This window comes from Macaca mulatta, chromosome 14 (genome assembly GCF_049350105.2).
Source record: "Macaca mulatta isolate MMU2019108-1 chromosome 14, T2T-MMU8v2.0, whole genome shotgun sequence".
NCBI lineage: Eukaryota > Metazoa > Chordata > Mammalia > Primates > Cercopithecidae > Macaca > Macaca mulatta.
Genome location: NC_133419.1, coordinates 10,069,367 through 10,082,161, shown reverse-complemented (window position 1 = coordinate 10,082,161; position 12,795 = coordinate 10,069,367). Strand labels below are relative to the sequence as shown.

Genomic DNA, 12,795 nt, shown 5'->3' with positions numbered 1-12,795 from the left:
TTGCACAAATCCGTCGTATCATGCAAATCATATGCAAAATAGCTGCAATGCAGGGGCTCTCGTTGAATGCAAAATAAACATGTTTTACTCCTACACAGGCGCCTAACACCGTCGTCTTCTGTACCCCGCTTTCGGCTAAGGGGCAGAAATACTGCCCTATCTGTAAATTAGACCCGTGGAAGCCGAGCGGCACCTCATTCTTATATGCAAATTAGCTGCCCCACTGCCGAAAGCTCTGCCCAATTTGTAATTGCGTCTGCTGTCCAGCCAGCCCCCGAGGCAAATGAGGCGAGGGTCCCGGAAGCTCTGTTACACGCGTGGCCGCTCGCGCCTGCGCAGTGGAGGCGGCCCAGGCCCGCCTTCCGCAGTGTGTCGCAGCAGTGCCTCCAGCCGTGCCCCGCCTGCTGCGGTGGCCCCAGCTAGGGGGCGGAGTGAAAGTGGTCTTAGGGCGGGTATGGGACTAGCCGGCGTGTGCGTCCTGAGACGCTCAGCGGGCTATATACTCGGTGGGGCCGCCGGTCAGTCTGTGGCAGCGACAGCAGCAGCAAGACGGCGAAGTGAAGGAGGGTGGGCGTCTGGCGGGGTCCGCAGTTTCAACAGAGCCGCTGCAGCCATGGCCCCGATCAAGGTGACCGCTGGCCCGGCCGGGCCTGACATCCCCCACTACCCCCATGCCAACCCCCGTCGCGCTGGTCTGGGAATATCGCCTTATTTCCTGCCTGCCAGACCCCTCCCCGCCGGCCGCCCCGCTCATCCCTTCAGAAGGCCCTCCTGGCTGCCCACCCTTCTCGCCAGTCGTGGGGACCTCACCTCCCGGGGCAGTTCCGAGGCATTGTTTCTTTTTTTTTTTTTTTTTGAGATGGAGTCCCTCTGTGTCGCCCAGGCTGGAGTGCAGTGTCGCAATCTCTGCTTACTGCAATCTCCGCCTCCCGGGTTGAAGCGATTCTACTGCCTCAGCCTCCTGAGTAAGTGGGACTACAGGTGGGAGCCACCACGGCCGGCTACTGTATTTTTAGTAGAGACGGACGGGGTTTCACCCTGTTGTTCAGACTGGTCTGGAACTCCTGACCTCAGGTGAACCGCCCGCCTCGGCCTCCCGAAGTGCTAGGATTACAGGTGTGAGCCACCGCTCCTGGCCTGATTTCCCATATCTTCTGAAACAGCTGTCCCTTAGTGCCCCCGCCGGGGCTTCCCCCATCCCGCTCCGCCCTCCCCTCCTCCCATGGCGAATTCCCACCTTTTTGCTTGTCTTTCACTCACCTCCTGGAACCGTCCCCGGGGTCTTGGACCTTCCCCCTTCTCCTCCCAAACCCTGTGAGACCCCATTCCCTTTCTACTTCATCCTGCTGCCAACCTTTGGGCTCCTCAGAGACTCCACCACCTCAGACACTCTCTCCCTACCCACTCTGGCCCCATGAAGCCCTCACATACTCCAGGGGCGGATCCTTCCCCCTTCAAAAGATTCCTTCTTTTGTTGTACCCCTCCTGGGTGTAGGGGCCTGGACAGCCTCCCCCAGTGTTCCACCTGCCGCTGCCCTCCCTCTTTCTCCTCTTGAGGGTGGGACCCTCAGACCTGGCCAAGATCCTCTCCCTCCATGTTGTCAGGGACTCCTCCTCACCTCCAAATACAGCCCTCTAGCCCCTGCCCATTTTATTCCACTCCTTTCCTGTAACAGACAGCATGTTATGTAACCCTTTGTGACACTAGGGGAAGCCTTCCCTCCCTTTCTCTGTTGTCACCAATGGCCCCTTAAAAGGAGCAGGGCCATCTTGAAACCTAGAGGATATGGGGTAACCCGGTGTGAGCGGGCAGGGAGGGCCCTTGGAAACTCTGACAGGGCTGGAGCATCCTGCTGGGTTTCAGCCCCGGCTCCTGAAGGCCCGGCTGCCAGGCGCTCTGTTCACCTTCCTGCCTATGGTTTGCCCCGCTCCCTCACCCCCCTTACCTTGGAGTCCTTCCCTCTAGGTGGGAGATGCCATCCCTGCAGTGGAGGTGTTTGAAGGGGAGCCAGGGAACAAGGTGAACCTGGCAGAGCTGTTCAAGGGCAAGAAGGGTGTGCTGTTTGGAGTTCCCGGGGCCTTCACGCCTGGATGTTCCAAGGTGAGGCCCTTCCCCTTCTGAAGTTCAGGACCTGGGATCTCTTGTGTTGTTCTTAAGTCCTCCACATAGTCCTGACAGGACTCCTAAAAAGCATTTCAGTGCCATCAGAAAACAAGTAGAGCTGGACGCGGTGGCTGACGCCTGTAATCCCAGCACTTTGGGAGACCAAGCTGGTGGGTCACGAGGTTGGGAGTTCAAAAGCAGCCTGGCAAGATGATGAAACCCTGTCTCTACTAAAAATACAAAAAAATCAGCCAGGCGTGGTGGCGAGTGCCTGTAATCCCAGCTACTGGGGAGGCTGAGGCAGAGAATTGCTTGAACCCAGGAGGCGGAGGTTGCAGTGAGTGGAGATCGTGCTACTGCACTCCAGCCTGGGCGAAACAGTGAGACTACGTCTCAAAAAAAAAAATAGAGACTGCAAAAAGGGAACAGTACCAGGAATGTTGAAGAAAAACATATTGCAATTAAATCCAACACCCCTGTTGGTCCTGCTAAATGACAGGCACTTTGGAAGGTGCTTGGAACTCAGATAACTAAGACATAGTTCTGCCCATGGAAAGTTCACGTCTGGACCATAAGGCATTAGGTTTCATTCTGAGCTTCCTAGTGGCCAAGGCAAAAAGGAAATAGAGTGGTTTAGACAGCTCTCATTGTCTGATCAAAGGTGTTGAGGCAGAGCAGTGAGGAGGGCCTGGAGATGAAGGGTGGGCTAGGGGGCAGATGCAGTTACCACTTTGCCAACCCTTTGTTCCCCTTCCCCAGACCCACCTACCAGGGTTTGTGGAGCAGGCTGAGGCTCTGAAGGCCAAGGGAGTCCAGGTGTTGGCCTGTCTGAGTGTTAATGATGCCTTTGTGACTGGCGAGTGGGGCCGAGCCCACAAGGCGGAAGGCAAGGTGAGGTGTGGGGCCTGCAGGGAGTCAGGGCCAGGTAGGATATTCTTCTTGTGACCTTTCCTTTCTCTGCAGGTTCGGCTCCTGGCTGATCCCACTGGGGCCTTTGGGAAGGTGAGTGTTCCCCTGACCACCACAGGAACATGGTCGTGTGGGGAGCAGTGGGGGCCCTTGGCCTCTTCAGGGATTTCTGATACTTTTCTCTGTCTCTTCTTAGGAGACAGACTTATTACTAGATGATTCGTTAGTGTCCATCTTTGGGAATCGACGTCTCAAGAGGTAAAAGTGGAGAGTCCTCTGTGGGGGAGAGTCCCCTGTGGGGAGGGTCCCCTGTGGAGAGAGTCCTCTGTGGGGAGAGTCCTCTGTGTGGGGGAGAGTCCTCTGTGGGGGAGAGTCCTCTGTGTGGGGAGAGTCCTCTGTGTGGAGAGAGTCCTCTGTGGAGAGAGTCCTCTGTGGGGAGAGTCCTCTGTGTGGGGGAGAGTCCTCTGTGTGGGGGAGAGTCCTCTGTGGGGGAGAGTCCTCTGTGGAGAGAGTCCTCTGTGTGGAGAGTCCTCTGTGTGGGGGAGAGTCCTCTGTGGAGAGAGTCCTCTGTGGAGAGAGTCCTCTGTGTGGAGAGAGTCCTCTGTGGGGAGAGTCCTCTGTGGGGAGAGTCCTCTGTGGAGAGAGTCCTCTGTGTGGGGGAGAGTCCTCTGTGTGGGGGAGAGTCCTCTGTGGGGAGAGTCCTCTGTGGGGAGAGTCCTCTGTGGAGAGAGTCCTCTGTGTGGGGGAGAGTCCTCTGTGGGGAGAGTCCTCTGTGGGGAGAGTCCTCTGTGGAGAGAGTCCTCTGTGTGGGGAGAGTCCTCTGTGTGGGGGAGAGTCCTCTGTGGGGAGAGTCCTCTGTGGGGAGAGTCCTCTGTGGAGAGAGTCCTCTGTGTGGGGGAGAGTCCTCTGTGTGGGGGAGAGTCCTCTGTGTGGGGGAGAGTCCTCTGTGTGGAGAGTCCTCTGTGTGGGGGAGAGTCCTCTGTGGAGAGAGTCCTCTGTGGAGAGAGTCCTCTGTGGGGAGAGTCCTCTGTGGGGACAGTCCTCTGTGGGGAGAGTCCTCTGTGGGGACAGTCCTCTGTGGGGAGAGTCCTCTGTGGGGGAGAGTCCTCTGTGGGGAGAGTCCTCTGTCGGGGAGTCCTCTTTGGAGTTCTCTTCGGCCCCTGGCTCTTCACCGCCTGTCTCTATGCCCAGCCTCCAAGCCCAGGCTGAGGCAGCTGGCTGGGCCCTTCTTTCCGGCAGGTTCTCCATGGTGGTACAGGATGGCATAGTGAAGGCCCTGAATGTGGAACCAGATGGCACAGGCCTCACCTGCAGTCTGGCACCCAGCATCATCTCACAGCTCTGAGGCCCTGGGCCAGATCTCTTCCTCCACCTGTCCCTATCTCACCTGTCCAGCCCTGTGCCGGGGCCCTGCAGTTGGAATCTTGGCCAGATTTCTGCAATAAACACTTGCAGTTTGTGTCCATCTCCTTGGTTATGAATGGCTGTTTTGCTGAGTGCCAGGCATTCTGGCATCATCACAGACTGGGTGAGAGTGGTGAGGGTACAGATGGGCTGAAAGGGAGAATGTAGGGGGTCCTGGCTTAATTAAGGGGAAGCTAGGCAGGGCCTAGGTTTTTTTTTTGTTTTTTTTTGTTTTTTTTTTGAGACAGTTTCACTCTGTCACCCAGGCTGGAGTTCAGTGGCATGATCTCAGCTTACCACAACCTCCGCCTCCCAAGTTCAAGCGATTTTCCTGCCTCAGACTCCTCAGTAGGTGGGATTACAGGTATCTGCCACCACGCCCGACTAAGTTTTTGTATTTTTGGTAGACGTAGGGTTTTACCATGTTGGCCAGGCTGGTCTCGAACTCCTGACCTCAGGTGATCACCTGCCTCCACCTCCCAAAGTTCTGGGATTACAGGTGTGAGCCACGGCACCCGGCCTCGAGGGAGGTGTTACTGAGCACTGAGAAGGAGCCAGCAATCTGAAGAGGAAGGGAAGCAGCGGTCCCCACAGAGGCAGCACAGAGGGCAAGGCCCGGCCTATGCCGCGTGGCGCACAGTGTGGCCTTTGTACCTGCTCTCTGGGTGCTGACTGATGCCATTTTGTCTGGAAATCCCATGGTGGGAACCCTGGCTCCCAGCATTCCTGCCGGGGCTCAGCCCCACCATCCTTTCAAACTTGAACCCCTCCTGGGTGCACCCTCATCCCAGGGAGAGCTCAGGTCACCTTAGGACCGTCTGATGAACAGGGAGAGGGGCTCTGGCACAGCACTTGCTCAGTCCAGGGGGGCTCCCTGGGGGAAGAGACTAGGTGAGCTGTGGAGGGGAGAAGACGCTGGTGAGGTCTGACCAGTGGTGGCTGGGTATGAGGGGCCTTGAGCGGGGATGCCAGCACGGTGTGGGGATGGGGGCCATTGCCATGGCAGGCCCTGCTCCTGGGCCTCTGTCCCTTGGTGCTGGAAAGCCACATGTGTGATGGTAAGGCCCCGCTGCGTGGGATGCTGCCTGCCTGCCCCAGGTATCCTAACAGCCTTCACAAGAATCAGTGAGGTATGGACTGCTGCTGCCTCTCAGCCACCTACAGGGAGTCCGGATTCCATCACCGTGTGGAGCTGCCCTGCCATGAGCCACATCAGTACCTGGCTCCTGGGCACTTCGTGCTTAGTGGTCCCCAGGGGTCAGCCCCCACTGCTGACTCGGGCAGGCCACACTCGGGAGGTCAGGGAGAAGGTCAAAGCGGGGCCTCAGAGCAAATGACCCTTGAGGTAGTGGGAGTGGCACCTCAAGTGGGAGTCGGAGGGAGCCCCGTCATCCTAGGGGTGAGCCCCATAGCCCTAGGGGTGGAGGGTGGGACAGTCCCATGCTGCCACAGCAAGATGGGTAGTGGGAGTAGGGGGAATGTCGGGGACAAGAGAGGATGCCTGGAGGTCAGTGGGGCCCCTGAAGCTGACGAGCAGCTTGCCTTCCACCCTACAGTCACCTTGGCCATGGGCTACCGGGTGCAGCCCCCAAGCGGGGAGGCTGGGAGAGGCACCAGGTGGGCAGCAGAGAGCAGGACCCATGATGAGAGCAATGCCCAGGAGGTGGGGGTGGGGACGTGTTGGGAGGGAGGGTGCATCCAGGCAGCCGCTTGCTGAAGGTGGAGGGGCTGGGTGCTTATGGTCACGTCTGTGAGAACAGACAGTAGGAGGGGAGCTGGCCTCCCTGCCCAGGGTTGCAGGTGCCCAGCCTGCCCGAGTCGCACTGCCCACCAACCTCTGTCACCATGGTTCTCTCCCACAACCTGCCACCCCTTCAGGGGTCCCGGGTAGGGGCAGGGAAGGAGGCTGACTGCACCTCCAGCCACCCTGGTAACCTGCCTGCCTCTCCTTTCCTGCTATACTCGGGGGTACAGTGCTGTCCTCGTGGACACGCATGGCACAGAGCCCCTATCATTCCCTGATACCACCTCTTTATTCTCTCTCATCATACAAATGAGGAAACAGACGTGGAGCTGCCTGTGAGCTAGTGAGTGTCTCCATCAGTAAACAGGGGGCGGTGGTGGCAAATAGCCCACCCCACGGGCTGTGCACCCCGTTCCTCGTTCCTGCAGCCTTGTGCTACCCAGGCAGCTCCCTGCTATCGGGGAAGCCCAGCTCTGTCTCTGTCACTCCGCTGCCTCTGTTTCCTCTGCTCCTGGGTTTTTATCTGGGCTGGCTGAGGCCAAGAAAGGCCTCTAGAGGAAGTGTCCCCTCCAGGGTCCATTGCCACTGGCTGGGCCTCTAGGAAGGGTTGAGGGGGCTTCCAGGGCTGGGGTGGCCCTCTAGGACAGCCTGGTGTGGGTCACGGCGGGGCTGTGGCCTCAGTGGCCCTGACTGCTGAGCATGTGGCTGAGCTTGCTGGGGTGAGGACGTCCTTGGGTGGGGGCAGGGAGGACTGGCCCTGGGAGCTGTTCCAGGCCCTGGAGGGCCCAAGATTAAACAGCACCTGGCAAGAGAATCTTGCATAGCTGTCTCCAGGGTGGACAGGTGCGGCTTCAGGCCTGGGGATAAGGGCAGACCAGGCCATGGTGTCCTGGACCAGAGAGCCCTGGACACCTGGGCTGCATCTGGCAGAGCTGTGCGTGTGGCCCTCCTGGGCTCTTGGTGGCTGAAAGACCAAAGTTAAAAAAACATAATAGGCCAGGCACGGTGGCTTACACCTGTAATCCCAGCACTTTGGGATCAAGGCGGGTGGATCATTTTAGGTCAGGAGTTCAAGACCAGCCTGTCCAACATGGTGAAATCCCATCTCTACTAAAAATACAAAAATTACCCGGGCATGGTGACGCATGTCTATAATCCTGGCTACTGAAGAGGGAGGCTGAGGCAGGATAATTGCTTGAACCTGGGAAGTGGAAGTTGCAGTGAGCCAAGATTGTGCCACTGCATGCCAGCCTGGGAGACAGAGCAAGACTCTGTCTTGGAAAAAAAAAAAAAAAGAAAGAAAAGAACCTGAAACATCCACCCAGCACATGCCCCAGTGAAACTCACTTGCCTGTCCTAGCATGCCCAAGGCCATAGCAACTCAGACCCAGAAGGCCAAGGGTGTTACTCAGTATCAGTGGTTCTGGGCCTTCCTGGGTCTAGAGTCCCTTTGAAACGCAGCTGAACAGACCCCCACATGAGCCTTAAGAGTGTTGACCTAAGCCGGGCGCGGTGGCTCAAGCCTGTAATCCCAGCACTTTGGGAGGCCGAGACGGGTGGATCACGAGGTCAGGAGATCAAGACCATCCTGGCTAACATGGTGAAACCCCGTCTCTACTAAAAAATACAAAAAACTAGCCGGGTGAGTTGGCGGGTGCCTGTAGTCCCAGCTACTAGGGAGGCTGAGGCAGGAGAATGGCGTGAACCCGGGAGGCGGAGCTTGCAGTGAGCTGAGATCCGGCCACTGCACTCCAGCCCGGGCGACAGAGCGAGACTCCGTCTCAAAAAAAAAAGAAAAAAAAAAAGAGTGTTGACCTCATAGGAAGAAGCCTAGGCAAAATTAATATCAGCAGAGACTTTATTTGGGCCAAGCTTGAGGATTGCATCCCAGGAGCACACATGCAAGTTGCCCTGAATATACACTCGGATTAGCAGCAGTAGAAATGGATTTTAAAAGGACAAGAGAGTTCTTGAGTTGTTTATTGAGAATTTACATTAAAATAACAAACTGGCTGGCTGCAGTGGCTCAGGCCTATAATGCCAGTTCCTCTGGCAGCTGAGGTGGAAGCATTGCTTTAGGCCAGTTTGAGACCAGCTTGGACAACATAGCAAGACAGCGTCCCTACTAAATAAATGAATAAATAAATAAGTTGTAGTGCGTACCTGTGGTCCTGGCTACTCAGGAGGCTGAGGCGGGAGGATCGCTTGACACCAGGAGTTGGACACTGTAGTGAGCTATAATTGTGCCACTGCCCTCCAGCCTGGGTGACAGAGCGAGACCTTGTCTCTAAAAAAATAAAAATAGGCCAGGTGTGGTGGCTCAAGCCTATTATCCCAGCACTTTGGGAGGCTGAGGTCGGTGGATCACCTGAGGTTGGGAGTTTGAGACCAGCCTGACCAACATGGAGAAACCCCGTCTCTACTAAAAATACAAAATTAGCCAGGCGTAGTGGCTCATGCCTATAATCCCAGCTATGTGGGAGGCTGAGGCAGGAGTATCGCTTGAACCCAGGAGGCGGAGGTTTCGGTGAGCCAAGATCGCACCATTGCACTCCAGCCTGGGCAGCAAGAGCCAAACTCTGTCTCAAAATAAATAAATAAATAAATAAATAAATAAATAAATAAATAAATAAGTGACACCCCGTCTCTACCAAAAAAATAAAATAATTAGGCGGGTGTGGTGGCACATGTCTGTAGTTCTAGCTACACCAGAGGCTGAGGCGGGAAAATCACTTGAGCCGAGGAGGCCAAGACTGCAGTGAGCTATGATGACGCCACTGCACTCCAGCCTGGGTAATAGAGCAAGACCCTGCCAAAAAAAAAAAAAAAAAAAGGAAAGCTCAATAAAAGGTTATTTGAAAGATAAAAATCAGGCCGGGCATGGTGGCTCATGCCTGTAATCCCAGCACTTTGGGAGGATGAGGCGGGCGGATCACCTGAAGTCAGGAGTTCGAGACCAGCCTGACCAACATGGTGAAACCCCTCTCTACTAAAAATACAAAATTAGCCAGGCATGGTGACGCCATGCCTGTAGTCCCAGCTACTCAGGAGGCTGAGGCAGGAGAATCACTTGAACCTGGGAGACAGAGGTTGCAGTGAACCAAGATTGTGCCATTGTGGTTCAGCCTGGGCGACAGAGTGAGACCCTGTCTCAAAAAAAAAAAAAAAGAAAGAAAGAAAGAAAGAAAAAAGAACGATAAAGATCTCCATTCTCTACCATGCAGCCTGTCTGTCTGTAGGGAAGGAGCTGGGAGTTAAGACAGGTCAAATCCCAGTCCTGTCATTCATGATTCCTGTGACTGTGCCTCTCCGAGTCTCAGTTTCCTCATCAGTAGCATGGGGATAATGACCCTGCTATTACCTGGAGTGAACCCCAGGGGTTCTCCATACATTGTCTGGTGCCTGAAGCCTCACAGGTTAAGGAGCTGGGAAGACGTCACCAGGGGAAGTTTTCTTTTTTTCTTTCTTTCTTTCTTTTTTTTTTTTTTTTTTGAGACAGAATCCGGGAGGCTGAGGCAGGAGAATGGTGCGAACCTGGGAGGCGGAGCTTGCAGTGAGCCGAGATGGCGCCATTGCATTTCAGCCTGAGCTACAGAGCAAGACTCCATCTCAAAAAAAAAAAAAGAGACAGAGTCTCGGTCTGTTGCCCAGGCTGGAGTGCAGTGGATCTCGGCTCACTACAACCTCCGCTTCCTGGGTTCAAGCGATTTTCGTGCCTCAGCCTCCTGAGTAGCTGGGACTACAGGTGCACGCCACCATGCCCAGCTAATTTTTGTATTTTTTAATAGAGACAGGGTTTCACTATGTTGACCAGGCTGGTCTCAAACTCCTGGCATCGTGATCCGCCCGCCTCGGCCTCCCAAAGTGCTGGGATTATAGGTGTGAGCCACCGAGCCTGGCCTATCGGGGGGTGTCAATAGGCCCTAAGGGAGCCAAGTCTGGGTTTCTGAGACAAAGAAAAGGTTGGAGGGGTCCTGGTGTTCCTGGCCTAGATCAGGCTTGGGCTGCAGCCATGAAGGTGCTGTGATCGGGGGAGTGGAGGCTGCTAGCCTCAAAGGGACACACTCTACTGGGCGTGGTTGGGGTTTGGTGACACAGGCATTGAGAAGTGACAGCAGAGAGTGCAATGTGTGCATGGGTATAACTTCCGGAGAAGTTCGGGTAACATCTATGTGAAGGCACAGATTCTTGGTGTTAACGAGATGCATGCTGGCCTGCCAGGTGATTATATTTGTGTCATCAACTCTCACTCCTGGAGTTGGGAACCATGTCTTTTTACTTAACACAGGTAAGGAGTCCTGCTCAGGGTGGGGAACACAGATAATACTCAACGCATGTTTTGGGAAGGAGTAAAGAAGTGAAGTACAGGCATGGTAGCTCACACCTATAATGCCAGCACTTTGGGAGGCAGAGGTGGGCAGATCACCCTAAATCTGGAGTTCGAGACCAACCTGACCAACATGGAGAAATCCCTCTACTAAAAATACAAAATTAGCAGGGCGTGGTGGTGCATGCTTGTAATCCCAGCTACTCAGGAGGCTGAGGCAGGAGAATTGCTTGAACCTGGGAGGTGGAGGTTGCAGTGAGCCGAGATTGTGCCATTGCACTCCAGCCTGGGCAACAAGAGCACAACTCTGTCTCAAAACAAAACGAAACAACACAACAACAACAAAAAAACCAAAGGCTTAGCTCACAGGTATGCACTAGAGAGGTTGAGCTAGTATGCTAGCTGTGTGATTATTCCTTCTGTCTTGCTGCTCTGCCATTTTAAACATGTGTCTTTACCTTATGATCCACTGTGGCTGCTTGAGTTCCAGCCATCACATTCATCATCCAGTATGCAGGAAAGAGGAAATGAAGAACAGAAGATAAAAGGCCCATGCCAGCTGTCTGTCAAGAAGCTTTTTCTGGAAGCTGCTGTATATCACTTACATCTCATTGGACAGAACTTAGTCACATGGTCATACTAGCTGCAAGGGAAGCTGAGAAGTGTCAACTTCATTCCAGGGTGCCATGCGTCTAAATTAAAAATTATGAGTTTTGTTAGTCAGGGAGAGAGAGAGAAAGGATATTGGGTGGACAGCAAGCAGTGTGGGCCACACGGGGATCACCTCTGAGAAGAGGAACCTTTGAAGGCTCCATGCCTCCCAGGAGATGTTCACTTCCCTGCCTTTCCCATCAGCCTTGGAAGGGCATGGTTAATATGAAACTGGCCCGGATCCCTGTGTGGTCCCCTCATCTCCCCAGTGACTTCTCTCCAAGCCTCTGTTCCCATTCCCTGCAACCTGGGTCACCAACGTCACCCTGATTCCCAGTTGTGGGTCCTCCAATTGCTTCCCTCTTCAGCATCTGCCAGACAATGTTCCCCGCTGGGATGCCCCTGCCCAAGACACTCTAGCCTTCGGGGTCCCAAGTTTCACTGCTGAGGACAACAGCCCTCTTTCCTGGTTCCCTGTCCCTTTCTTGAATTAGTTTCTGTGGGAACTGAGTGACACGGTTAGGCTTCATCAAAGATAGATTTGCCAAATTGACAAACAATTCACATAAAATTCAGCCTGTAAAATTGTACAAAGGCAAGGCATGGTGACTCATGCCTGTAATCCTAGCACTTTGTGAGGGCAAGGGGGGTACTTACTTGAGTCCAGGAGTTTGAGACCAGTCTGGGCAATATAACGAGAACTTGTCTCTATTTTCTTTTTAAAAGTCTACAAGTTGGTGGTTTTTAACATATTCACCAAGTTATGCAACCATCACCACTAAGGCAAAGGCAGGTCTTTTTTTTTTTTGACACAGGGTCTCACTCTGTCACCCAGGCTGGAGTGCAGTGGCATGATCTTGGCTCACTACCAGCCTCTACCTCCTGGGTTCAAGTGATCTTCCTGCCTCAGTCTCCCTAGTAACTGGGACTACAGGCATGAACCACCATGCTCAGATAATTTCTGATTTTTTTTTTGTAGAGACAAAATCTCTCTATGTTGCTCGGGCTGGTCTCAAACTCCTCTGCTCAAGTGATCCTCTTGCTTTGGCTTCCCAAAGCGCTGGGGTTACAGGCATGAGACACTAGTCCTGGCCCTAAGACAGATCTTTGTTTTGTCTTTTTTTTTGTTTTTGAGACGAAGTCTCTCTCTGTTGCCCAGGCTGGAGTGCAGTGGCGCAATCTTGGGTCACCGAAACCTCCTGCTCCCGGGTTCAAGTGGTTCTCCTGCCTCAGTCTCTCAAGTAGCTGGGATTATAGGCACCCGCCACCACGCCCAGCTGATTTTTTGTATTTTTAGTAGAGATGGGGTTTTGCCATGTTGGCCAGGCTGACTCGAACTCCTGACCTCAAGTGATCCTCCTGCCTTGGCCTCCCAAAGTGCTGGAATTACAGGCATGAGACACTATGCCCGACCCTAAGACAGATCTTTAATCTCAGTGACTTCTCACCAAAAGAAGCTGCTTCTCTCCTCTGAGCACTGCAGTTCTCATGTCATTATGAGAGGCCCAATCAGGTGTTCAGAGGTTCCGCTTGCTCGCCTGTGTCTCCTCGCAGTCACGTAGGTATCTTCTCTTCAGTGGCTCTTTGCTGAAAATCATCTCTGCACCAGGCACCGTGCCAGGCTCTGGGGACACAGCAGCGAATATGCCGTGCATG

At 54.3% G+C, this 12,795-nt stretch overlaps 1 protein-coding gene across 12 annotated transcripts; it reads left to right on the top strand.

Annotated features, from left to right (window-relative positions):
* Window positions 1-366: 366 nt before the first annotated feature.
* On the top strand, window positions 367-4,478 carry PRDX5 (peroxiredoxin 5). Of its 12 annotated transcripts, none has more exons than XR_013403632.1 (6): window positions 367-628; window positions 1,967-2,101; window positions 2,864-2,995; window positions 3,068-3,106; window positions 3,210-3,403; window positions 3,810-4,478. XR_013403632.1 is itself a non-coding variant. In XM_015113891.3 (6 exons), exons 1-6 carry the CDS (start codon window positions 455-457, stop codon window positions 4,356-4,358), a joined length of 648 nt encoding a protein of 215 aa, XP_014969377.1. In that variant the 5' UTR covers window positions 367-454; the 3' UTR covers window positions 4,359-4,478. The 12 variants fall into 12 exon arrangements, 6 of the variants coding, with proteins under 6 accessions (XP_014969377.1, XP_077818713.1, XP_077818715.1 ...); XR_013403634.1 differs by having other exon boundaries at window positions 3,210-3,410; window positions 3,812-4,478; XR_013403635.1 differs by having other exon boundaries at window positions 3,210-3,421.
* Window positions 4,479-12,795: the final 8,317 nt, after the last annotated feature.

What these genes read in the sequence shown, in the direction of transcription:
- PRDX5 (XM_077962587.1), top strand. Translation starts at nt 455, where the DNA reads ATGGGACTAGCCGGCGTGTGCGTCCTGAGACGCTCAGCGGGCTATATA. An exon ending in CAGCCATGGCCCCGATCAAG is followed by an intron (nt 629 to 1,966) that starts GTGACCGCTGGC and finishes CCTTCCCTCTAG; the next exon opens with GTGGGAGATGCCATCCCTGC. An exon ending in GGGAATCGACGTCTCAAGAG is followed by an intron (nt 3,272 to 4,204) that starts GTAAAAGTGGAG and finishes CTCTATGCCCAG; the next exon opens with CCTCCAAGCCCAGGCTGAGG.